The sequence below is a fragment of the Neoarius graeffei genome, chromosome 11 (assembly GCF_027579695.1).
Source record: "Neoarius graeffei isolate fNeoGra1 chromosome 11, fNeoGra1.pri, whole genome shotgun sequence".
NCBI lineage: Eukaryota > Metazoa > Chordata > Actinopteri > Siluriformes > Ariidae > Neoarius > Neoarius graeffei.
Window position 1 is genome coordinate 62,701,325 of NC_083579.1, and position 25,981 is coordinate 62,727,305.

Genomic DNA, 25,981 nt, shown 5'->3' on the forward strand with positions numbered 1-25,981 from the left:
AAAAGTCAGCATCTTTCAAGAAGAACATGATTTTCATGCAGGATAACGCTCCATCTCATGCGTCCAAATACTCCACTGCGTGGCTAGCCAGTAAAGGTCTGAAAGGTGAAAAAATAATGACATGGCCCCCTTGTTCACCTGACCTAAACCCCATAGAGAACCTGTGGTCCATTATAAAACGTGAGGTCTACAAAGAGGGAAAACAGTACACCTCTCTGAACAGCGTCTGGGAGGCCGTGGTTGCTGCTGCACACAATGTTGGTCGTGAACAGATAAAGAAATTGACAGAATCTATGGATGGAAGGCTTTTGAGTGTCCTCATGAAGAAGGGTGGCTATATTGGTCACTGATTTGTTTTTGTTTTGTGTTTGAATGTCAGATATGTTTATTTGCAAATCTGGAGTTGTCATATCAGTGTACCTGGTGAAAATAAATAAGTGAAATGGCTACATATTTGGTTTTTATTAAGTTGCCTAATAATTCTGCACAGTGAAAGTTACCTGAACACATACACATTCTCCTAAAATGGCCAAAACTAAAAACGCCCCACTCTAACTTCCATACATATTCAGCTTTGATATTTATGAGTCTTTTTGGTTGATTGAGAACATAGTTGTTGTTCAATAATAAAACTAATCCTCAAAAATACAACTTGCCTAATAATTCTGCACGCAGTGTATATAATCAAGTTCAATGAGTTCTCCACAGCGTTATTTGAACACGATCAGTTGATGGCAGAATGGAATAGGGCGGCAGGGTGGTGTAGTGGTTAGCACGGTTGCCTCACAGCAAGAAGGTTCCGGGTTCCGGGTTCGAACCCAGCGGCCGGAGAGGACCTTTCTGTGTGGAGTTTGCATGTTCCCCCCGTGTCTGCATGGGTTTCCTCCGGTTGCTCCGGTTTCCCCCACAATCCAAAGACATGCAGTTAGGTTGACGTGGGGCAGCCTTGGGCTGAAGTGCCCTTGAGCAAGGTACCTGAACCCCTGACTGCTCCCCGGGTGCTCTGATGTGACTGCCCACTGCTCTGGGGGTGTGTGCGTGTGTTCACTGCTTCAGATGGATTAAATGCAGAGGATGAATTTCACTGTGCTTGAAGTGTGCATGTGACAAATAAAGGTTTCTTCTTCTTCTGGAAGGAGGCGGTTCTTCTGGGGAATGCACGCAGTCATGTTTCAGTTTTCTGAAAGGATTAAAGATTCGTTTCGTTTTAAATGTTTGCTGAAAATGAACCACATCACATAACGTTTTATTCCAAGAGAAAGCTTGCAATGAATTTGTCTGTGCTTTTAGAGCTAGCGATAATGTTGCAAACGTAGCTATGCAGTCTGGTTAGTCAAATGACTTTCTATGGATTTGCCCACCAAGTTGCCATCGTCTTGTCCACGGCTAACATTTACACATATAGCTAGTTAACTTGGACACTGTTAGTTAGCATTTAAAAACGGAGTTACGCTAACATGAATAACGTTAACTTATCTGGTCCTTTCAGAAATATGTTTTAGCATAATCTTGCCAAATAAACAGAATGTAGAAATGTTTCTTTTCTAGTAACGTTAGCTACCCAATATGATTTTGAGGTTGAAAAGAGTTTGCTAGCATGTCAGGTGGAGCTTCACTGACTAACTAGCTTAACGTTAATCCACCATGATGGCACAGCATGCGTTCATTTTGTGAATTCATATTTCTGTCTTCGGTAACGGCATTAGGTTTTGTAAGTGTTGTGGCAATAATACAACAACGCATTGACAGAAAATGTACTTTTAATACTTCAGTATTTTTAAAAGCAAGTACTTCAGTACTTTAACTTAAGTAAAAATTTGACTGGACAACTTTCACTTGTATCGGAGTAACGTTTGACCAGTGGGATCTGTACTTTGACTTAAGTAATGAAGTTGGGTACTTTGTCCATGTCCGCTTGTGTTGAAAAACTCGCATTCTTCATGCGAAATATTTTGTGGATCTCAGTGACGTATTTAAATAATGTTGGCTGACTTTTTTTCGTGGTCTGTGAGATTAGATTAGATTAGATTAGATTAGATTAGATTAGATTAGATTAGATTAGATTAGATTAGATTCAACTTTGTCATTGCACATGTCACAGGTACAAGGCAACGAAATGCAGATTGCATCTAACCAGAAGTGCATAGCAGTAAATAAGTGTAATATACATAAATATAAATGTACAGGAATTACAGGGTATGGAATGGTATAATGATATGATAGATATTTACAGTATGTTCAAAATGTGCAATATGAATGAACTGTAGTGCAATGGTATGATACATAGATATTTGCAGTATATACAAAACACAGTATGAACTAGACTGCATTTCCGCAGAGAAAATGCAGTGTGCTTGCTGAGCTGTAGCAGAACAGCTATCATGCTAGCATGCTAAAAGCTAGCATGCCAACATGCTAATGCCAACATGCTAACAACTAGCATGCTAACAGTTAGCATACTAACATGCTAACAGCATACTAACATGCTAAAAGCTATCATGTTAACGCTAACATGCTAATAGATAACATGCTAATAGATAACCTGCTAACAGCTAGCATTCTAACATGCTAATGATTAACATGCTTTTTGTTAAAAATCTAACACTTTAAGGTTAATATGCAGACAGCTATCATGTTAACAGCTAACAGGCTAACATGCTAATGGCTAGTATGTTAACTTTTAGCATGCTAACACGCTGAGGGTGACATGCTAACATGCTAACATTTAGCATGCTAACATGCTCAGGCGAACTCGCTAACAGCAAACATGCGAACTCTGCATGCTACCATGCTAATCCTAACATGTTAACAGCTCTCATGATAACATGTTAATGGTGAACATGCTAACAACTCGCGAGCTAACAGCAGGCATGATATCGTAATGGGTAACATGCTAAAAGCTAGCATGGTAACACGTGAATGCTTATATGCTAATTGCTATCGTGTGTGCGTAAGTATTCCTAATAAAGTGGCCATTGAGTTGAAGTTGATTTGCTGTCAAAGTCTCAAATGAGCAGATCCTTGCCAAATGCATCATCACCTATGGGGGAAGGGAGGAATGACTCGGTCAAGCTTCCATTGATTAGCGGCAAAATGGAGAAAAAATGGACGGATGAAAGGCAAGACAAAGACGAGTGCGGGTCAGAACCGATATCATGTGTGTGATGGGTGATTTGGCCTGAGGTGCTACAGTATATGAAGTTTGGTGGATGCATGGTGAAGTGTTACTGAGCAAAACTCCATTCATTTGAATGGGGCCAAAAATCAATGGAAGCCTATGGAGGTAAAAAGAGATGCGTGAAAACCAAGGAAAAGACGAGTGCAGGTCTCAGATGAGGGGATGGATCTGTGCGGGGACTTGGCCTGAGGCATCAAGTGAAGTTTCTTGAAGTTTGGTCACTTGGTTAAAAAAATTGATGGAGAGTGAAAGTTTTTCTCCTGAAACACCATTCATTTTCAATGGGGCCAAAAATCAATGCAAGCCTATGGAGGAAAAAAGGATGAGCAAAACGAAAGGAAAATTAAAGCCGCTAGCAGCCTTGACGGGCCCTCGCACATGTGGTTCCGCAACCCAAGACGTCCCGCCACCCAACAAAACAGTCACGTCATATGTTCATCAGACAGACCCATAACGGCTAAAGATTATCAGAATCAGAATCATATTACAAGATATCAAGTTCAACGTTCAGCAATATCTTGGCATATTATATGTTATAATATTTCAACATATTACAACATATCAAAAATCCGTTAGCAATTCAACTTCAGCAATATCTTGGCATCATGTTTGCCAAGTTTGACATGAATTTGATGAACCGCCTAGGAGGAGTACGTTAAAAATGACCATGTGTAATTTCACTCCAAATGGCCTTATGACATCATCATTCCAAAGTTCTACCCATTCATTTCAATGGGAAATGGAAAAAGGGGCGCTATGAAGTCCCTGGGCCATGCCCGGGGCCAAAAGTCTGTGGCTGAGTAGCAAGGACAATGACTGATGTGTGTATCAAATTTCATGAGTTTTTGTGCATGGGAAATGCCTCAAATAAGGCCAAACACGGCAGAATAATAATAATAATCCTTTGAAAACAGTAGGGTCTTCGCACCGAACGGTGCTCGGGCCCTAAATATGAGTGCGGGTCAGAACCGATTGCATGTATGTGTCGGGGGAGTTGGCCTGAAGTATCACATGAGGTTTGGTGCATCTGCGATGGAGTGTGTCCGAGTAGGACGATTCGATTCATGAGCCCTATTCATTCTCTTTGGGGAAAAAACCAAAAGAAGAACAAGAGAACGGGCGCGTTGATCCAAAAGCTGTATACAAGCACACTACACCACTTCGGGCCAGACGTCTCAGAGTTGGAACGATGTCTCTATCTCGAACGCCCTAAGAGGAGGAGTGGATCCAAAAAACGTGTCGGAATAAGGCAGAATAAGTAAACTTAAGAACAACAATAGTGTGCTTGCTTTTGGCAAGCACACTAATAAACAGTAGTGCAAATAGTGATAGTGCAATGAAGTCAGTTCAAGTCAATTCAGTTTGTTGTTGGGGGGAGGGGGGGTTGAGTTCAGCAGTGAGACAGCTGAAGGAAAAAAAATTGTTCCTGAACCTGGTGGTTTTGGTCCGAAGGCTCCTGTAGCGCCTTCCAGAGGGCAGGAGAGGAGGGCAGTTTGTGTGCTGGATGGCAGGAGTCTTTGATGATGTTTATGGCTCTCCTGAGACATCGCTTCCTGTAGATATCCTCAATAGCAGGAAGTGAGGCTCCCACGACACGCCGGGTGGTCTTCACCACCCTCTGCAGTGCCTTCCGGTCCGAGACAGAGCAGTTCCCATACCACACTGTAATACAGTTGGTTAGGATGCTCTCTATGGTACAACGGTAGAAGTTCACCAGGATTTCTGAAGAGAGGTGGTCCTCAAGAAAAAGAGACACTGGTAAGCCTTCTTGACCAAGTTGGAGTAGTTGGTTGTCTAGGTGAGGTCCTGCGAGATGTGGATCCCCAGGAATTTGAAGCTGGTCACACGCTCCACTGCTGCACCGTTGATGTGAATGGGTGTGTGTGTGTCAGCATTACTCCTGAAGTCCACGATGAGCTCCTTGGTTTTACTGGTGTTGAGCAGCAGGTTGTTCTCACTGCACCACACAGCTAGGTGGTCCACCTCCTCTCTGTAGGCTGATTCATCCTTGTCCTTGATGAGGCCGATAGGCCAATTTATGCTGACAACGCAGTCCTCGCAGATGGCGTCGCAGATGGCATCTGCTTAGCCCCCCCCTTCGCAGACGCTCTGCGCGCACCTCCCAAAAATTGTGACCACCGCAGAAGCCTCACAGACAGCGTCGCAGACAAGAGGGCTCTGATTGGTCCACTCTACATCCTCTGTACACGCACTTCCGCTTCCCTACTTTCCCGGTTTGGTTTGTTTTCACTACCGCCATTTTTAAAACACGAGCGAAGATGGAGCAGCACGAAGAGCGGTTGATCGAGGAAGTACGTACATCTATACGACTCCAGTTCTAGTCATAATAAGTAACCGGAGGATAAACACTCCACTAACCACACCCACCAACTACTCCTAGCGATTTCGCGACTTCGCGCCCCCTTGTGTTGTGGCGGTGAATAACCGCGCACGCCTATTACTCCCCGCTCAACGATAAATTACAACTGTCTGCGAAAAGCTATCTGCGAAAGCCTTGTCGCAAGAGCATGCAGAGGCCCTATTACTGTGGTGTCATCCACAAACTTGATGACTGTGTTAGTGTAATGTACAGGTCTGCAATGATGAGTAAAAAGGGAGTAGAGGAACGGGCTCATCACACAGCCTTGTGGTACGCCAGTGTTTAGTATGAGGGTGGAGGAGCAGTGATGGTCTAAACAAACATGTTGGGGTCTGTTGGTTAGAAAATCCAACAACCAGTTGCAGATGGGAGTACTGATGCCCAGATCTGTGAGTTTGGTGATGAGCTTAGAGAGGATGACAGTGTTAAATGCTGAACTGAAGTCTATGAACAGCATTCTGGCGTATGTGTTGCCATTATCCAGGTGCGGGAGGACAGAGTGCAGTGCTAGGGAGACTGCATCCTCTGTGCTCCTGTTCTTGCGGTAGGCGAATAGGTGGGGGTCCAGGGTGGGCGGAAGACAGGATTTGAGATTTGTCAGGAACAGTTGCTCTAAACACTTTGTAATGATGGGGGTGAGTGCTGCTGGACGGTAGTTGTTGAGACAAGTTGGAGTGGAGTGTTTTGGTACTGGCACGATGGAGGTGGTCTTGAAGCAGGTCGGAACGATAGCATGGGCCAAAGACATGTTGAATAAGTCCGTCAGGACCCCCACCAGCTCCCCAGCACATGCTCTGAGCACACATCCGGGGATGCCATCAGGGCCTGCAGCTTTATGTAGATTAATCCTGCTCAGCACTGCTTTAACATCAGTGGGGGAGAGTGTTAGGGGTTGGTGGTCTGTAGTCAGCCTTGCCCTGGATGCAGACTCCTGGTTGTCCTTCTTAAACCGAGCATAGAAATTGTTGAGCTCGTTGAGAAAGGAGACATCAGAGGATGGGGGGGGAAGGGTTGTTGGACTTGTAGTCGCTGATGACCTGAATGCCTTGCCACATACGTTGGGGGTTGGAGTTGGAGAAATGCTCCTCAACCTTCTGTTTGTAGCAGTGCTTGGCCTTCTTGATGCCACGCTTCAGATCAACTCTGGCTGTGCTGTAGGCTTGTACATCTCCTGATCTGAAAGTAGTGTTGCAGGCTTTCAGCAGTCGACGGACATCTCTGTTCATCCAGGGTTTCTGATTTGGGTACAAGGTGATCATTTTCTGTGTGGTGACGCTGCCTATGGTGGTGGTGATGTAGTCTAGTACAGAGGAAGCATAGCTCTCGATGTCTGTGTGGGAGTGACAGGTTGCTTGAATGGCAAGCATGTTCCAGTCTGTGTGTTTGAATTGGTCTGTAGCACAGAGGTGGTGTTTACATTAGACCGTATCCGTCTCGTTTTCGTCGCGGATGCACTGTCCGTTCACATTAAAACGCCGGGAAACGACTCCACAGGCGGAACAACTTGAATCCGCCAGGGCCCACGTATTCAACCCAGTTCGTATCTGATCCGGTGCTGTGTAAACATTGAGATACGAGGAAACGCAGTGCTGAGCTCTAGCTGACGTCGTCATTGGACGACGTCACTGTGATATCCACCTTCCTGATTCGCTGGCGTTGTTCATGCCACGTTGGTCATGTGACGCGACTGCTGAAAAACGGCGCGGACTTCACTTCCTGCTATTGTTTCCGCCTTGTATCACCTTTTTGTTTTTCATTAAAGAGTATAAAAGTATGAATATAATGCTTTGCTTTGTCATTCTTAATGTTGTTCATGGTAAGATGCAAATACTGCCCATTGTGTAGTTATGATTGTCTTTAGGCTTGCCATCCTTCCACTTGCAAGTGGTGAGTGACTTGCGCATGCCCGATATGCACTGGGATCACACACACAGCGGCTCAGTCCCGAATCACTGCTCGTGCGCTTCACTCGCGCGCTCTGTGAGCTGCGCAGGGCCGGAGTGCGCACCCTCCAGAGGGCACTCGCTGTTCAGGGCGGAGTGATTTGGAGCGCAGCCGCTGAGGAGGAAGCGCTGAGCCGCACTGACACATTTCAACTTACGTGCCGAATTAGTCATGTGATTAGCGTATCCGTGTATTGGCGTTGCTGTGTGCACGCGAATCGTTTTTAAAACGTTAATCTGATGATCCGCTGATACGGTCTAATGTAAACACCACCAGAGTCTGTCCCCTCTGGCCACACTTTTATTGTCTTCATTATGGGTTTTACACGTTGGATGAGTGGTGAGTACTTGGGGGTGAGAAACAGAGAAAGGTGATCTGACTGTCCTATATGGGGGAGGGGTGTAACTTTGTAAGCTCCAGAAAACCAGAAAAGTTTCTGTATTTCATCATAAAAGAGTGGATTTTTCATTTAAAGAAGAACTGAAGGCAAACTTTTTTCTCTCTCTAGCCACTTTATCCTGTTCTACAGGGTCACAGGCAAGCTGGAGCCTATCCCAGCTGACTACGGGCGAAAGGCAGGGTACACCCTGGACAAGTCGCCAGGTCATCACAGGGCTGACACATAGACACAAACAACCATTCACACTCACATTCACACCTACGGTCAATTTAGAGTCACCAGTTAACCTAACCTGCATGTCTTTGGACTGTGGGGGAAACCGGAGCACCCGGAGGAAACCCACGCGGACACGGGGAGAACATGCAAACTCCGCACAGAAAGGCCCTCGCCGGCCACGGGGCTCGAACCCAGGACCTTCTTGCTGTGAGGCGACAGCGCTAACCACTACACCACCGTGCTGCCCGGACCACAGATTGTCGTTGTAAATATGTCATTTAGCAAAAACACTAGTGGTTTTGATGACCATTTTTTTCAGGGTATGACAGTGTCCTAGCTGTACAGGTGAAGAGTTTTATTCTGTAATGTAGCTGTATTAGTAGCTTGTAGCTAGTAAGATCAGAAGCGATCAACAGTATGATGAGTGACAGTCGATAACAAGCTTCCTGCGTTGTATATATAGTTTTTGATTTGTTGTTGGACAGTGCGATACAGTCGGAGTAGTCAATAGTATCATGATGACGGTTCACACTTTATATTTATACAAATGCGTATATTTATAATGTACAGTTGTGGTCAGAAGTTTATATACAGTGACATGAATGTCATCTTGGATATGAATGTCATGGCGATATTTGGGCTTTCAGGCCCACTTTACACGGGGACGGTATAAAACAAAAACGCAAAAGTCCATTTTTGTTCTCACTTTTTTCCGCGTCTACACGACCGTTTTCAAGGAGGAAATCTGCGTCTATACGGTGACGCATAAATGTCTCCGCTATGTCTGCACGCATGCGCAACGTCTTCTGTCTTGTCTGATCTGCACCGCTGTTCTGTCAAGTTATCCTACCAAGCCTACTACGCATGCGCGAAATCCAGGAGGGTAGGAAAATTTAACAGTAGTTTTGTCCCACCGATCAGCTGGGCTGATAGAAAATCGGTGAGAATTTCACGCATTTGCCGATTTTTATGTTTTGTGCGTATTGGTCGAGTCTTTGGCTGAGTCAAATAATTTGTAATGACTTATTTTGAATAATAAAACGGTCTGTATGAGAACTTGCTAGGATAACTTTACAGAACACCGGTCCGGCTGAGGTACTGTAGTGCTCGAGGGAGGAGCAGGAGCAAACCGAAACTCTTTTAATCTGCCTTTATTAAGTAACACTCACTCTTGTTTCGGTGAAGAGAAAAGGCAGTGTCCATCTCAGCAAAATAAACCCGTTCGGCTGCTAGTTTTGTTTTCAGTCTCGGGTTTATGGTTTCACGAGCGGCTTGAATAGGCGGCGCGCGCGTGCATGCACACGCGTGTGCGCGTGTAACTTGGTGACACCAAACTGAGGAGCTCCAGCTGGGCGGGTGAGCAGGAAAACACATCTACTGCATTAAAACACAGAGCAGCTTGAAGGTCTGTTGGATCGGGTGTAATCAGACATGCACTTACTTTTTTTTTTGGATAGGACAGTGTAGAGAGACAGGAAATGAGTGGGAGAAAGAGACGGGGAGGGATCGGGAAATGACCTCGGGTCGGAACCGAACCTGGGTCCCCGGATTTTATGGTATGATGCCTTAGCCATCTGAGCCACGACACCCCCACTTACTTTCTTACTTCCCGGGCTGGCATGTACAGTATATGACACATGTATGACGTAAACGCGTACCCGACGTGAGCAGATCCGAGCAGAGTTTCGCGTATTGGGTAGTTTAGACGGATACGCAATGGGGGCCGTTTTTAAACTTCTCCACTTTGGAAGGCGTTTTCAATTTTATCCGTTTTTCAGCCTCGGAAACGCCGTCCTCGTGTAAACGAAAGGCACTTCTGATAAAATATTTAGTCGTTTTTACCCGACAGCGTCCTCGTGTAAACGGGCCCTCAGTAATTTCTTTGAACTATTATTTTTCTGTGGCAGAATGTACAGCATACATCTTTAATTACAAAAAAAACCCACTAGAATTTGGTGCACAATTTTTAATTTTCTTTGGATTTTCTGAAATCAGCGCAGGGTCAAAATTATACATACAGGGTCAAAAATATACATACAGCACACCTAATATTTGGGTAAAATGTCGCTTTGCAAGATTCACCGTGACCAAACGTTTTTGTTTACCATGAACAAGCTTCTGGCAGAATTCTGGTTGGATATTTCACGAGTCTTCATGGTAGAATTCAATTAAATTTGTTTTTTCTTCGCATGGACTCGACTTATAAGCAATGGTCCATATATTTTCAATAGGGTTGAAGTCAGGACTTGTTTTAAGCTTACTGTTAGCCTGCTTTATCCTCCACAACCAGCTCTGATGCGTGTTTGGGTTCATTGTCCTCTTGTAAGTCCCAAGTCGTGTTCAAGTTTCTGATGGTTTATGCTGAAGAATTCTGATGTAGTCCTCCTCCTTCATTATTCCATCCACTTTGTGCAATGAACCAGTTCCACTGGCAGCAAAACAGCCCCAGAGCATGATGCTCCTACCACCACCACCAGCTGGTACAGTGTCCCTCTGTGCATGGTGGTCATTGTGGCCAAACAACTCAATCTTTGTCTCATCTGACCATACAGCTTTCCTCCAGAAGGCTTTTTTCTTTGTCCATGTAGTCAGCTTCAAACTTTAGTTAAGCTTGAAGGTGTCAATTTTGGAGCAGGGGGTTATTTCTTGGATAGCAGCCTCTTAGTCCATGGTGATCTGAACTGTAGACAGTGATCCATCAGCTTCCAGTTCATGGCAGGGCTGTGCCATGGTGGTTCCCAGGTTGTTCCTGACCATCCAAACCAATTTCTTTTCAGCTGAGGGTGACAGTTTGGGTTTTCTTGAAGCAAAGTGGCTTGGCAAAGTGGCTACACCTCACAATAACTTGGATACAATTGTTTGAACTGATCTTGGAATTTGCAGTCGCTTAGAAATGGCTCCAAGAGACATTCCGGAGTTGTGTATATCTGTGATCCTCTTTCTCAGATCTGCACTGAGCTCCTTGGACTTTCCCATTTTACTGTGTGTGGGTCAATCCAATGAGTGCTGTAAACAAACCCTTTCTATGAAGGTACAGAGAAGTTACCAGCTGTAGTCAATCATAATCACTAACAGGAAGTTAAGAGACCTCGACCGTGGCAAGATAAGAGACGTTTTGGAAGTTTATTAATTCCAAAGCACCTCTGAATTAATAATCTAAGTGAGTGCATGTCAACTTTTGACCCTGTATGTATAATTTTGACCCTGTGTTGATTAAAGACGTACGGTATGCTGTACATTCTACCACAGAAAAAGAACAGTTCAAAGAAATTACCGAAAGCCCAAATATCGCCATGACATTTGTATCCAAGATGACTGTATGTAAACTTCTGACCATAACTGTAACTATTTGAGTTCCTCATCACAGGTCCTTGCCGTTCGTAGTGTGTATGCCGGTATGTTCTCAAGCCGTTTGTTTTCTCCAGCATGCTGTAGTTCTTGATAAGTTGTTGAGCGAAAATCATCTACAACAAACGTTTTTTTTTTTTTCTTTTTAAACCCACTGCAATGACGATTACTCTCCCTCGATATGCCTGAACAATCTAGAAAGTACTATTCAGGATGTTCACACTGAGATTTGAAGGCAAATGATGTAGTTTTGCATATTTTCCATGGTAGTGTTCAGAGACTGCGAATGGGATCCTTACACTGACCCCTAGTGCTTTTCACACACATTTCTGAGTGAGTGATGACTCTGAGTACAGTAAGAGCTTTGTAGGACCGAGCATCTTCACAATAACTTTTCTGCTCTTGATATTTAACGTCTCTTTAAGATTGACACGCGGCTCGCTTGCACGGAAATTCGGGTGTTTTATATTTGCTCATGACACGATATAACTCACATCCTCCTATAAGAGCGTGATGTTTCTGCAGGCACACGTCCACAGCCCTATTAATGCTTAAAGAAAATGGACAGAATATGAGTAATTCATTCTTGTAATGTGTGGAGGGAGAAGGCAGTTAATTCAGTGTGCGTCCTCCCCCAGACGTCTGTAGTCGTCTGATTTCACCCAGAAACCCAAACAGCACCGTGAAAAGACTTCACATTTTGCCTGCATGTGAAACAGAGTTCACTTGGCTGCTTCTTATAACGCCAGGTGCAAAAGTTGGCAGGCTCTGCTTTCATAGGCACTTATTCCTCCGGACGCTCTCTGCTTCCAGAGTTTCTATCAATCCCCTGGGTCTTTTCTTTTTTTTTTTAAAGCTACGATTGCAATTTCATTATATGACTATTTCAACATGGTCTACTGTTGTAAATTTGATAAGGACGTGCGAAAATGACCAGCGCCTGTGTCGGTAATGAATACAATCATGAGTCTATTAATTTGTACGTATCAGCTTAATTACCAGTCGTCAAGGTGGTAAAGCTTGTTCTTGAACTTGTTTAGAGTTTAGAAAAATGCTTGTTCGTATGACCGCCTTGTTTTAAAGTGCCATTCCACCATTGGATGTATTTTTTTGGTATAAAATGCAATATATTTTATGACAACATGACTAAACAGAGGGCGGCACGGTGGTGTAGTGGTTAGCGCTGTCGCCTCACAGCAAGAAGGTCCTGGGTTCGAGCCCGGGGCCGGCGAGGGCCTTTCTGTGTGGAGTTTGCATGTTCTCCCCGTGTCCGCGTGGGTTTCCTCCGGGTGCTCCGGTTTCCTCCACAGTCCAAAGACATGCAGGTTAGGTTAACTGGTGACTCTAAATTGAGCGTAGGTGTGAATGTGAGTGTGAATGGTTGTCTGTGTCTATGTGTCAGCCCTGTGATGACCTGGCGACTTGTCCAGGGTGTACCCCACCTTTCGCCCGTAGTCAGCTGGGATAGGCTCCAGCTTGCCTGTGACCCTGTAGAAGGATAAAGCGGCTAGAGATAATGAGATGAGATGAGATGAGATGACTAGACAGAGAAATCTTTGAGCTTCAAAATGATATATCAAACATAATTTTTTGACAACGACAAGTATATTAATTTTGCGACCGAAGTCACCTACCCTTTTAATTTCCGCGCGGTAGTGAAACGTGATGTCATCGGCAGGTTCCCCTTCTTGCGTACCACGTCACGTGTGACGTGGCACAGATTATCAGCGACGGCAGATAGAACGCGAGTTCCACTTGTCGATTGCTGTGCCGATATTCACCATCGACCGTCTCCTTTGGGCATCACTTGCTATTTTCCTTCGCTTCTTTTCCGAAGCTGACAATCGCGTTCTATCCGCCATTGCTGATAATCTGTGCCACGTCACACGTGACGTGGTACGCAAGAAGGGGAACCTGCCGATGACATCACGTTTCACTACCGCGCGGAAATTAAAAGGGTAGGTGACTTTGGTCGCAAAATTAATATACTTGTCGTTGTCAAAAAATTATGTTTGATATATCATTTTGAAGCTAAAAGATTTCTCTGTCTAGTCATGTTGTCATAAAATATATTGTATTTTATGCCAAAGAATACATCCAGTGGTGGAATGGCACTTTAAATCTGAGCAGTATACGCATACGTCTTCTTTATCTTGGGGAATTTTAACGCCTTGTTTTTATTATGACAGATTTAATTTAGTAACGGTGGGGGGGGACCAAGGTGTGGCATCCATGCTCACTAAAACGACATCGAATTTCTGCAGAAATTCAAACTCACATCCTTATTATTTGCAGGACAAGCGTGAAAAATCCAGAGTGTGATTTCTCTGGATCGGGATGCTGGGGCTGAATAAAGGAACTTTCAGCAGCAGAACTCTCCAGGCCTGTTTTTGTTTATATATTCTGTTTACTCGGTTGCTTTTTTTTTTTTTATGACATTTAGTTGCCTGTTTATTTTGTAGATTCTGCTTTCCACCTAAGAACCTGATGGGTGGTCTGAGTTAATGATGATCCAGATATATTTAACTTGAGATTTTTTTTTTTTTTGAGCCAGTTAAGAACTGCTGAGGGGCTGCTCGAGTCCTCAGGTCGGTGTGAGTGTAATAGAAGTGTATTCATGCGCGTGGCCTGTGGTCGCTCTGGTTAGGAGGTTTTCTGCCAGGCCCAGACTGCAACGCAGCGCTGCTGGAGCCACCCCGAGCCCAGACACACTCCACCGTGAGCGATGGCTCACCGGATATTTGGAGTCAAAATGGTTTGGGTTGTGGAAGCATGCCTGTCATCTCTCGTCCAGGTGCTCATACTGACATACATCAGAGGTTTACGAATGCCTAGATCAATTAGTCTCTGCATTGCCAAGGCAGGATAAATGAGGGGTGTATTTTGCTTGAATATATGTTCTCGGTATCCTTTTTCCACAGCAAGCAAGGAGCTTTACATCCTCGCTCCCTGTGCGGTCTCATCTTACTTTGCAGTAACTGGTTGCTTTATCAAAGGCGCATATATATATAAAATGTATGTCTGTGTGTGTGTATTGTGCCTGTCAGCTTCGTTCATATTTACACAGAGTCAAAATTGTGTAGGAGTTCATCCAAGGACTGCATCCACGTTAGGCCCCGGTCACACCGCCCGAACTTTTGCTGGAGCGTTCCTTGAACAGTAGGGAGGGGGGGCCGAATTTCGACAACGCTCGTCACCGCGCACAAAATGGGAAAAAAATCGAAAACACGGGCGTTGGCTTAGCGGTGCACCGCTGAAGCCGGCGTTGCTTTAGCGTTGGTTTAGCGGTAGCAAGCGTTGGTTTAGCGGTGACGCGAGCGTTGGTATAGCGGCGTTCTGCGCATGCGGGCTTTGGCTCGGCGGGGGTATAAAGTTGGTTTAGCACCAATCATAGCAAGTCTCTCAGCATCCATGGTGATACAGTTTTACTGTAACTTTGAGCAAATTCGATATAGATGAGGTCTGAACTCAACGGCAGCTCAATTCCAAATGAGCTCCTGGTCCATTTCTCCCCGTATTTATAGCCAAATTCTGGTCCCGCTCCGACACCTCTATACGAACGCCAAACCAAAGTTCATCGCTGCCATGGATAGCTGCTTCAACGCCCGACACCGTTCCAGCAACCCCGTGTCCGCTCGTAAAACGCTTACAACCGCTCCACCGAAGTTTGTGCAACGTTTAATCGCCGCCCGGGCAACGCTGGCGAAGCAGCGGTGGTCCAGCGTTCAAGATTTCTGCGTTGGCCTAGCAGACCCAAGCGTCCACGAACTTGCGTCTAGCGGTGCCAAACTTTGACTGGGCGTTGGTGGAGCGGGGGTGAACTTTGCTGGGGTGGAAAATTGCCCCCTCCTCACCGCTCGCAATATTTTGTGTAGCTCAAAACATTTGGAGCAGTAGGAGGGCCCCTCGAGAAACATCAGCGGTGGCCGAGCGTATACGGCATTGCTTTAACGGGGGCCAACTTTTGTTAAACGGTGGTGAACGGTTACGAGTGGTGATGAATTTTTTTCACCGCTCCAGGAACACTCCAGCAAAGTTCAGGCAGTGTGACCGGGGCCTTATCTGTAAATTCACTTATTTTTTTTTTATGAACGTAGCTGTCTCAGGTCTCAGTGTAACTCCATAACCTTCCGAGCAGGTTACCAAGGTTTAACAGTGTTGACGAGTGTAGTAAAGGTCAGTGTGTGCCAGACAGCGAGTGCAGCAGGTGTCTTCATCATGTCCCGTGCTTGACGGCACAGTCATTTCTGTACAACACTGTTGCTCACTTTCTGTCTCGCGTCTAAAATAGGAAACACTTGTTTTATTTACCCAATTGGCGAGCTCTCAGGGACGCTCAGTTTCGCAAAACATTGATAATGCTGCTTTCTAAACAATGTCATTAAACTGCAAAGAACAAGCAAAACATTTAATCAGTGCAAACGTTCTCGGAATTCCCGTTCCTCTGATAGCGAGCGTGCTTTGATAATTTCTCCCATAACTGTTTACGACAAGCGTTTTCCCCTCTTTTCTTTTCTTTTTTTTCCCCCCATGTAATTATATCAAACAGTGAATGCAGTAGCAGCCCAGCGAACATCGTACAGCCACAGCTAATAAAATGACCTGTTGCCCAGATCCCATAAGCTTTAACAACCTCATATAAGCTTATCAAACAAGGTTACCTGTGATATAATCCAGACGCTGACACATGCGAAACATCCACTAATTAAGTTTACATTGGAAACGTAATCATGTGTTTGAATTGCCAAGGTTGGTTTTCGAGCCATTTTTTATTTTTAAGGCTGTGCAGCTGAATAATCTGTCTGGGAGGCGAGTTGTGCAAACGCGAAACGTCGTCGTTTTCTCCGCTTTCAAAGGAAATGGTTTAATTGATGCTTACAAGGACGATGGGACTGGAACACTGCCCCGGTCTTCCGCTTACCTTTCCCCCGTGTAATCAAATAATGGATTTCGTTTCAAAACAGAGCAGTAGCGGCACTGAGGAAATTATGTTCAGCTGGTTTGTTTATTTGACTTCTGCCATTCTGTTGCACGAGAGCCAGTCTTTTTTCCTCCCACACTGTAATGTGACATGAACCAGCCCTCTGAGGCCAGCGTCGCTTAAAAACGTGCGTTAATTAAAAACGATCCCTGTAATTAGGGCCCGGGACTAGCGAGCTTCATCCAACTTGCGTACTTCTATACTAGCTAGGAGTTTTGTCCGCTGATTGCACTGATTTAGTGAACTCTTTAGTCAAGGCTTATTTCAAACACTAATGCATGAGCTTTATTTCACATAAAAAAAAAGAGGATTCATTAAGGTTCTCGGCCTCATTTCCTAAAAGGAAAGCCTTTCCTCGCTGAGGCCAAAGGTTAAGTTGACTACAGTGGTCATTAGTGTTTATCCTCCTGCTCCTGTCTGCACTCGTGTCTGGCCATGGCTTCTCCTGCAATATCAAAATGGAGAAAAACACTCTCCCTCTTATGAATGCCTGTGTAGAGTGATAGCTGAGGCATCCCAGAAATGGTAAAACAGTCCTTCGCCGCTCGAGTAAACTGTCAACAGAGCCTGCTTCTGAGCTGCTGGGAATAAACCACAGAGATCTCACTGTTCACCGAGACTGTGAGCCATCCCAAATGAAATAACTCAGCCGACATCATTCAGCCTCGCAGCTCAGGAGACTGCTTTCATCGAGTGTAAAATTAGAGCAATTACCAAAATTAATCTGTTATTTCACCCAATCTGTTTGGTGAGCCAGCGACTTCAAATGGCATGGAAAAACTAGCTTTAAAAGGGCAGCTGAGGAAAAGTAGGGCCCGGGTCATTCCTCTTTCCTCTTAATTTGGGTTAAATCCGGTCAGAGCTGCTGGAGTGTAAGTTTGTATTTAGATTACAGCTAATAAAACAGATCATAAGGAAACCTCTGGGACGAAAATGAATGGAGAACCGGAGCTTTAAAAATGAAATTAGATTAAAGAAATTAGATTTCGGGGGTGTAAAGAGCGATCAACGTGTTTGCAGTGTGGTTTTAAAAAAAAAAAACGACGCATTGCTTTCTGTTACAATTTGCAGTTACGGTCCTCGGAGCGAGGAAGATCTTTTCCATATTTCTCTCCGATATTAAATCATTATAAAGTGCTTAATTGTGCCTCTCGTTTACTTTCACGAGCGCAGAGGTACGGTAAATAATTTTATAATCCTGTAATAATACAAGTCTTGGTAAATAATAATAATTCCCCGGATGAGCCAGCCTCGTAGGTGTTTGAGCTCGGTTACGTTTGGAGAGTGAAGGATGAGAGGTGTACTTAAAGCCATTTTTGTCTATTAAAAACTATTTCCCTGTTAAATGGTGGGACAGATATGGCAGTCAGTCTGTCAACATTGGAAAGACGCCAGGCCAGAAAGAACTAAATGAAGCTCTCTGAGCCCGTACTTTTTTAAATGCTCGCCCTGTGATTGCATGTGTGAGGCCCATTCTACCTCCAGAACTCCACGCTGAGATCCACATTTGCAAGCAAACATATTTTATGACCAACAAATGTTTACAATCTTCTAAGAATTGCATGCATGTATTTCTAGATCCAGCCCCTGCCAAGACCCTTCGAAGGTCTATATTTTAATTAACGAAGTTCAGGATTTGAAAAAATAATAATTACAGCCAGTTCCAGGAATAAAACGCACATTACAGCACTGAAAAAAAAAAATGAATAGAGCAGATACACCACGAGGATAAATATTTCTTTATTCTAATATCAGGAATTGCAGAATGCATTTTTAGCCCTAGTGGTTTTTTTTTTTTTTTAAATGATGCTGTACATTTTGATTTCATTGCTTTCCTCTGAAATGATTTCCTAGTCAGCATTTAAAGCTTTAATACGTTTAAAAGTATCCTATTTCATGCACACAAAAAAAAAAATACAGGATTATCTTCACACTTTTACCCGAGTCACAGGACTGGTGTTCAGAGCCTTTGTATGGACTTCCTGTCTGCAGTATTTTTATTCAAAAATGGCAGATGCCTCATTCAAAACTCCAGCGCCGACTAAACTGCTGCTCAGACGCATCCCACCTTTGGTCTGGAAATATCCACGTTGTTTTTCTTTTCCCCATTTGCATGCATTTGTATTTTTGTCTCTTAAACCCTAAAGCATCTCTCAGATCATTACCTGTACTAATGAGGGCTTACAGAACCCTGCTGGTTTTAAATGGATTTAAATGACCGGTTTAACTTTACCCATTATGCTCCTTTTCTTCCTGGTGTAAGTTTAGGGTTAAAAATATCGGTAAGTTGATCCTGTAGTCTTTCCATAAAGTTCCTTATTTCCAAAGAGTTCATTTGATTTACTGATTTGTGTAGACAGCTATCATTTTCAGGCGAAGGTGACAGTGATGGATGAGGTGTTTCTGCTCTTTTTGGCAATAATATGAAATGGCTGTGTCTAAGCTTCATTCATTCTCTCTCTCTCTCTCTCTCTCTCTCTCTTGCTCGCTCGCTCGCTCGCGCCTTTCCTCATGCTGGTAAAGATTGTTTCCATATGAATGTAACATCCCTGTGTACTTCTTTTAGTCATAACCCAATAAGGAAGATGAATAAGGCCATTATATTTTATAAAGTGTATGCAGTAGGTCTTGACACATATTAATTACCACAACTCTGACATGCGAGGCTGAACCGTGTGTAGTGTCTTGTTGCTTTTTGACTGGCACAGGGATATTCATAGAATCTATTCGGGGCTTTACAAGACAGTCCAGAAGAAATTTGACACATTAACGGCATTGTAAAAATATTGTGGCAGGTTTTCTTGCTGTTTTATATTTATAGTAGTCGCTGAATAATATGTTGAGGTTAATTTTAGTTCGTTTGCTTGTGATTGACGTATTTTTTTTTTACACTACCGTTCAAAAGTTTGGGGTCACCCAGAGAATTTTATGTTTTCCATGAAAAGTCACACTTTTATTTACCACCATAAGTTGTAAAATGAATCGAAAATATAGTCGAGACATATTTTTCTGGCCATTTTGAGCATTTAATCGACCCCACAAACGTGATGCTCCAGAAACTCAATCTGCTCAAAGGAAGGTCAGTTTTATAGCTTCTCTAAAGAGCTCAACTGTTTTCAGCTGTGCTAACATGATTGTACAAGGGTTTTCTAATCATCCATTAGCCTTCTGAGGCAATGAGCAAACACATTGTACCATTAGAACACTGGAGTGAGAGTTGCTGGAAATGGGCCTCTATACACCTATGGAGATATTGCACCAAAAACCAGACATTTGCAGCTAGAATAGTCATTTACCACATTAGCAATGTATAGAGTGGATTTCTGATTAGTTTAAAGCAGGGCTTTGAACCGGTTCAAGGAACGAAAACGAAAACCAGGAACTTTTTCTATTTCACATGGAACAGAAACGAAACCAGAAACTTTATTATTTTTTATGTTCCGGAACAGAAACGCTTATTAAAAATAATGGTAACCGGTTAATACCGGTTTTTATTTCGTTCCTCAAAGTTTCCGTAGCCTACAAATAAAAAAGTCATTCTTCTCCTGCGCAAGTTTCTATGACCCGCTGGGGTTCACTTCCTGTGTGACGTTCGCTGACTGAATGGAGAGAGCGGGAGGGTGGACTACTATCACGTCTCCACATCTTAAATAAGAGGTAAATATTGCAGTCTATCGTTATTCAAAAACGTCAATTTCAAACACGATATCAATATATTTGTCCACGTTAATGAGAGGCTCGCGAACATTAAATGACGTTAACCTCTGTTAGCCTATCAATGCATAGGGCCTGACTAGCCTTTGGTAACACACTAAACGAATTATCTTTCATTTTTGGCACTTTTTCTGTTTGTGTAGATGGGAAGACATACTGAGAATCCAAATCGCCAACATTTGAAATAATAATTGTTTTGAATTATTTCTTGTCTTATTTAATGAAGGTTGTAATAGAATTAGCCTACATTTGGCTTAAGCTGGATGAGACAGAGACATAATTTTATAGCCATTTGTTAAACAGCTGACAGGGAACGTAATTAACCGTTCCGGGAACGAAATTTTTTTGTTCTAACCGGTTCGGGAACGTCTATTTAATGGTGGAACCCAAAACCGGAAACGTTAAAATTCCGTTTCTGTTCGGAACGAACCAATAGGAAAAAAATTCTGGTTCAAAGCCCTGGTTTAAAGTGATCTTCATTGAAAAGAACAGTGCTTTTCTTTCAAAAATAAGGACATTTCAAAGTGACCCCAAACTTTTGAACGGTACTGTAATTATTGTTATTTTGCAGTTCCCAGGCTGGGCACCTGGAAGGTGGCATTGACTAGCTGGCTGACTAACACTTATTTTCCACTACTGGCCTCTTTTCGTGTTTATCCTGAAGGCAAGGACAGCTGTGCTGTCATATTTGAGTGCTGAGAAAGCAAAACAAACGCTACCTCTGCCAAAATTGTCTGAAGTTTATGGAGACCCTATGTGACTATGAAAGTGCTGCTCTGAAAAATATGTGGTTTTCTTATCAAGGCCCTCAAGGATTTTAAACAGCAGATGCTGTGACTCATTCATCCGACTTGCATTGACTGGCAGAACGTTGAACAAAAACATCTTGTTGTCTGTTGACGGAAGCTTTTTGTTCAGGACTGAAAGGTTGTTTTCTGGGCACCTCTTCACTCTCTCTGCAGCTCCACCAGGCAGCCGAGGTGGCTCTCCTGCGAGGAGCCAGGGTCATCTCACCAGAAGATATCATCTTCCTTATGAGGAAAGACAAGGTAAAAAGAACACATGAACACACTCGGAGAGCACATTGCTAGCGAAAACAAACACGCCCAACAGGCTCATGCTGATGTGTGCTCTCGCAGTAAATGATAGCTGATTACTCCAGTATGCGGTATGATTGGAATCATCGGAACTTGTACAATCAGGCCTCCACCCTTGCATTGTGAAAGTAACGACAGTGTACCTTCTCTGCTTCACTGCTTTTCCTCTTGTGCCCCTTTCTTTTAGAAGAAATTGCGAAGACTCCTTAAGTACATGCAGTTTCGAGATTACAAATCCAAACTGATGAAAACCCTCGACGATGAAGAGCCACTGGACTCGGGTAGATTCATAAATCATCTTTACTTAAGCAAAATATTGGCCACTTCCATTTTAGCTCCAGGGTAAGTTTATGACGTTCTGCCTAGAAGAAGGCATTTTTTATTTTTTTTTTAATTTTTTTTTTTAAAAACCGTTCCCCCTTTGCACCAACTGAATTTCACCATTCAGTAAGAGCTTTAAATGATGAAGGGATACATAATGATTGGAGTCAGCCAAGGTAATTTTGTATGCCACAGTCAATCAGCAAGAGTCATTACCAGAATGCAGGCGGAAGCTTTGGCATGCCTCCTCTTTGCATAGCGTTCCACCTCTCCCTCTGCTAGTTCTCCATCAATATCATAGTGAAACGAAGAACGGGAGAGGAAAATCATCCGCAAAGACGCTGCAGTGCCGTTTCATGTCATGATGAGTATCATTAGGATCTTTGCTCCTCATCTGGCCTGTAACTTGAGAGATGGAATAATGTTAAATGCGGCATTCAGAGCGAGCGCTCCACGCAGTCGATTGAGAAGGAGTCTGCATGTCTGTGCGCGCAAATTCAGACTTTTTTTTTCTCCCCCCCCCCCCCCCCCTTTTTTTTTCCACGAGAAGTCTGATGGGCTGCTCTGTTTAATGTTTTTGCTCCCCCAGCGTTTGTGTTGTGCTCAAATTGGCTCTGAAAAGGTTGACGTTTCCCCAAATGAACCTCCTCCTGTCAGGAAAACTGGATTTGGAAATACACTTTTCGTACTTTTTGTGTTTTCCATAAAAGCACGGGTTGAGTCTCGAGCTCTGCTGTAGACCCCGTTGCCCCGATTCCTCCCTGTGAGGCCTGGGGGAAGCACCACGGCTGTTCTCGCTCTCCCGGCTGTGCTGCGTGTGCGGTGGCAGTTTCGGGGACACAGCAGAAGCGTGGCTGAAAGCAACCAGGCTGACTCTGACCACACTGTCTCTGTCCTGACCCCTGCAGTAATTCCCTGAGCACGTTAGGCTATGAAAACCGCTGCGAGGAGCGTCCCACACTGAACCGTACCCACAGCCTAACCAGTGTGCTCGCTGTGACCCACTGCTGCTACCGCTTGTCCTTTATTCCCCCTTTTCTTTCTCTGTGCATCAGGAGCAAGACATCCACTGCCTGAGATGTTCCTACAGCAGCAGGTTGTGATTACAGCGCTATTAAAATATCATGCTGAGTCAGGGTCGTTCATGTAACATATAGCATACAATTAAGGCCCGGTCTCACAATACTGATAACTATAAATAAATAAATAAATGGGTCCCCTGCAGTTTATATGGTTGGTGGTCACACCAGAACGATCACGATATACCTATAGCCCGGGCCTGGGTTTAGCCGTATCGGCGAGATTGCTTCTGGAGCGTTTTTTTTTTTTTCCCCTTCCAGGACTAGACCCGATCCGATAAAACATCTGACCAATCAGGTAATTGTTTACATCCGACGTTGTCGAAGCACATGCTGTTTTTCCCGAGCATCCTTGTTGCATCATAAAGTCACAGAATACAGATTCACGGAAAATAAAAAAATATATAATACAAAGCACGGATCTTTTATTCACGGATATGTGATTTTTTTTTTTCATGAAATATCAGTAGTAAATTAATAAACATATAAATGCAGGTAAGATATTTTAACTATGAATTTCAGCAGTCCAAACATTTCATTGTTTTAGACTTCTTAATTTTTTTTTATCCGTGATGCATCATCCGTATGAAATCGGTAACCAATCTGTAATATACTGAAACGTCCGTAACCAATCCGTAAATTATTAGCATCTGTGATGCATCCGTATTAAAATCCATAACCATGCGTCATTTTGTATCCTTTTTTATTATATTTCTGTAGTCCGTGACCTATCCGTATTATATCAACCACCGGAGTATGTACATGGGTTGTTTTGAAGTCCAAGCTGTACAGTATGACCCGGAATAATGTGCTACTACTTGGAAAAAACTTCCATGACCGTTCCTAAGTTGCATGCATTTGAGTGTCAGGACCAGCTGATATTCTAGTCGGGATTATAGTTGTGGTGTGACTGCTCCAGACTGGAACTAAACTCAGGGATAGGTATAGTCAGAGTTGGAGTTATTAGGTATAGTTATCGGTGTTGTGGGACCGGGCCCTTAGAGTTGTTAAAGGAGAACTGAAGTCATTTTTAAACTTGCTTTATTTCTTAATTAACGTGTTATTCAATTATGTTTTCGGTTTTAGTAACCTTATATCGCGACTCGTATTGGCAACTAATTGCAATTAATGATTACGCTTATCGGCCTATTCGGTTTTTAGCCGTGTTGAATTTAGGTCGTTTGGTCGACGGCAGGTGTCGCTTATTTGCGCGATCTTCACGAGACTTGTGCGAGACTTCGAAACGTGAAGCGTCAGCCAGGTGTCAGTGCCGCCATTTTGAAAACTGTTTTCCAATTGAAATATTGGACAAAAACGAGTTTAAATGATGATTACTGCCTACTTTTTTCAAACTTTCCTGATTGCTGTCAAAACAAACAAAACTTCCAGCTTGATTACATCAGCATTCGAAAGAGGGCGCGCACGCCTTTTGACAACGTTGGCAGATGTCGGTCACTTTGATTTCCGCTGTACGTTTTACTTCCGTCCTACGACGTCTCACACAGGTCTCAACGAATCTCGTTTACAGCCATCGCTTTGACATACGGACTGATATATTACAGAGCATATTTCAAACACTTATAACTTGCTATAGCAGCGACAAAATATCGATCAAAAATGCATTCCGATATTTAATAAAATGAGATAAATAGAATTCTGATTAAAAAAAATTGCCTTTAGTTCTCCTGTAAACATCATTTGGTCACTTTTAAGCTCTGTTTCTATAATTACCTCAACACCTTTAGTCAGTGGGTCCTGCTTTAGGACGGGCCTCGACGTTAATTTTTGACACCTTAAATGGCCTCAAAAATTTTTGCCCCCCTTGAATTTCCTTTTGCCCTAAAATTCTGTGGTATTTCGGCAAGTTTTCAAGTACACGGATCAAGGCAATACTGATATGTTTTCTAGGGGTATAACTGAGTTATTTAAACAAAAATACATCTTTTTTTTTTTTTTGACATTTATTTTTAAAAACAATATTTATTTCTGCAACAGAAGAACAAGACAAGCCCTGAAAACATGAAACATAAATCAGTATCATATATGTAAGACTTACGTTCGGTACTATCAAAAATGCATTCCTATATTTAATAAAATGAGAGAAATAGAATTTTGATGATAAAAAGTTTGCCTTCAGGGGGGCGGCACGGTGGTGTAGTGGTTAGCGCTGTCGCCTCACAGCAAGAAGGTCCTGGGTTCGAGCCCCGGGGCCGGCGAGGGCCTTTCTGTGCGGAGTTTGCATGTTCTCCCCGTGTCCGCGTGGGTTTCCTCCGGGTGCTCCGGTTTCCCCCACAGTCCAAAGACATGCAGGTTAGGTTAACTGGTGACTCTAAATTGACCGTAGGTGTGAATGTGAGTGTGAATGGTTGTCTGTGTCTATGTGTCAGCCCTGTGATGACCTGGCGACTTGTCCAGGGTGTACCCCGCCTTTCGCCCGTAGTCAGCTGGGATAGGCTCCAGCTTGCCTGCGACCCTGTAGAACAGGATAAAGCGGCTAGAGAGAGAAAAGTTTGCCTTCAGTTCTTCTTTAAATGAAAAATCCACTCTTTTATGATGAAATACAGAGACTTTTCTGGTTTAAAATTCATTCACTGGCAATTTGGTCTAATTTCACTTTGGTTAACAGTTTCTTACATTAATCCCAGTGCTGTTCGACTTCCTGCTGATAGTGGCACCCGTGGGAATTCATCTCTACCGAAAGAGAACGATGCAGCAGCGCTTTAGTCTGTCAGTCTCTCTCGCCTGCTCATATCCATGCTCATACCACCATCAGCGGGTTTTGAGTTCTGCATTGTAAGAGCTGCGTTGCATTCTGAAGCTTCGACTCAAGTGTTTATTGTTTCGACTACCTCTCATTAATATGATGTTAAACATCACTGGAGAACGTTGAGCGAGATTATTACGAGCTAACAGTGAAACCTGATCGTTATTCCGCACGGTTGAGCTTGTCGAATTTTTTTTTTTCTCCATTTAAACTCCACTGCTGCATTCGCACAGGAATAACAACAGTACAACCAAGAAATGTGTACCCCAATCACTAATCATATCATATATGAATATTTCAATATAAACACATTTCATGTGTTTCAGGGTGGACTTGTGGTTAAGAAAGCATCCATAATGCCTCGGTCACAACCGGCCGTACGTGCTCCTACAGCCGGTCTACGTGCAAGAAATGCACGGAGGGCGCGCGTGTGACGTGCTGATTTTCGAGCCGTAGACCGGCCGCAGAGGTTCTTTGTCATGTCAAACAAACTCTACGGGCGCTTACGTTTTTTTCAGGCTGCAAGACAAACTTAAGGCCAATTTATGCTGACAACCCA

The 25,981-nt window shown here is 43.6% G+C and overlaps 1 protein-coding gene across 5 annotated transcripts in view; it reads left to right on the top strand.

Moving 5' to 3' along the window:
* Positions 1-25,981, top strand: part of supt3h (SPT3 homolog, SAGA and STAGA complex component) — a 220,782-nt gene that overhangs the window by 137,290 nt on the left and 57,511 nt on the right. For all 5 annotated transcript variants that reach the window (XM_060934555.1, XM_060934552.1, XM_060934554.1 and 2 more), the window contains 2 exons: positions 21,124-21,210; positions 21,446-21,539. In XM_060934555.1, the coding sequence (XP_060790538.1) occupies positions 21,124-21,210; positions 21,446-21,539 (181 nt within the window). The remainder of the gene's footprint in view (positions 1-21,123; positions 21,211-21,445; positions 21,540-25,981) is intronic.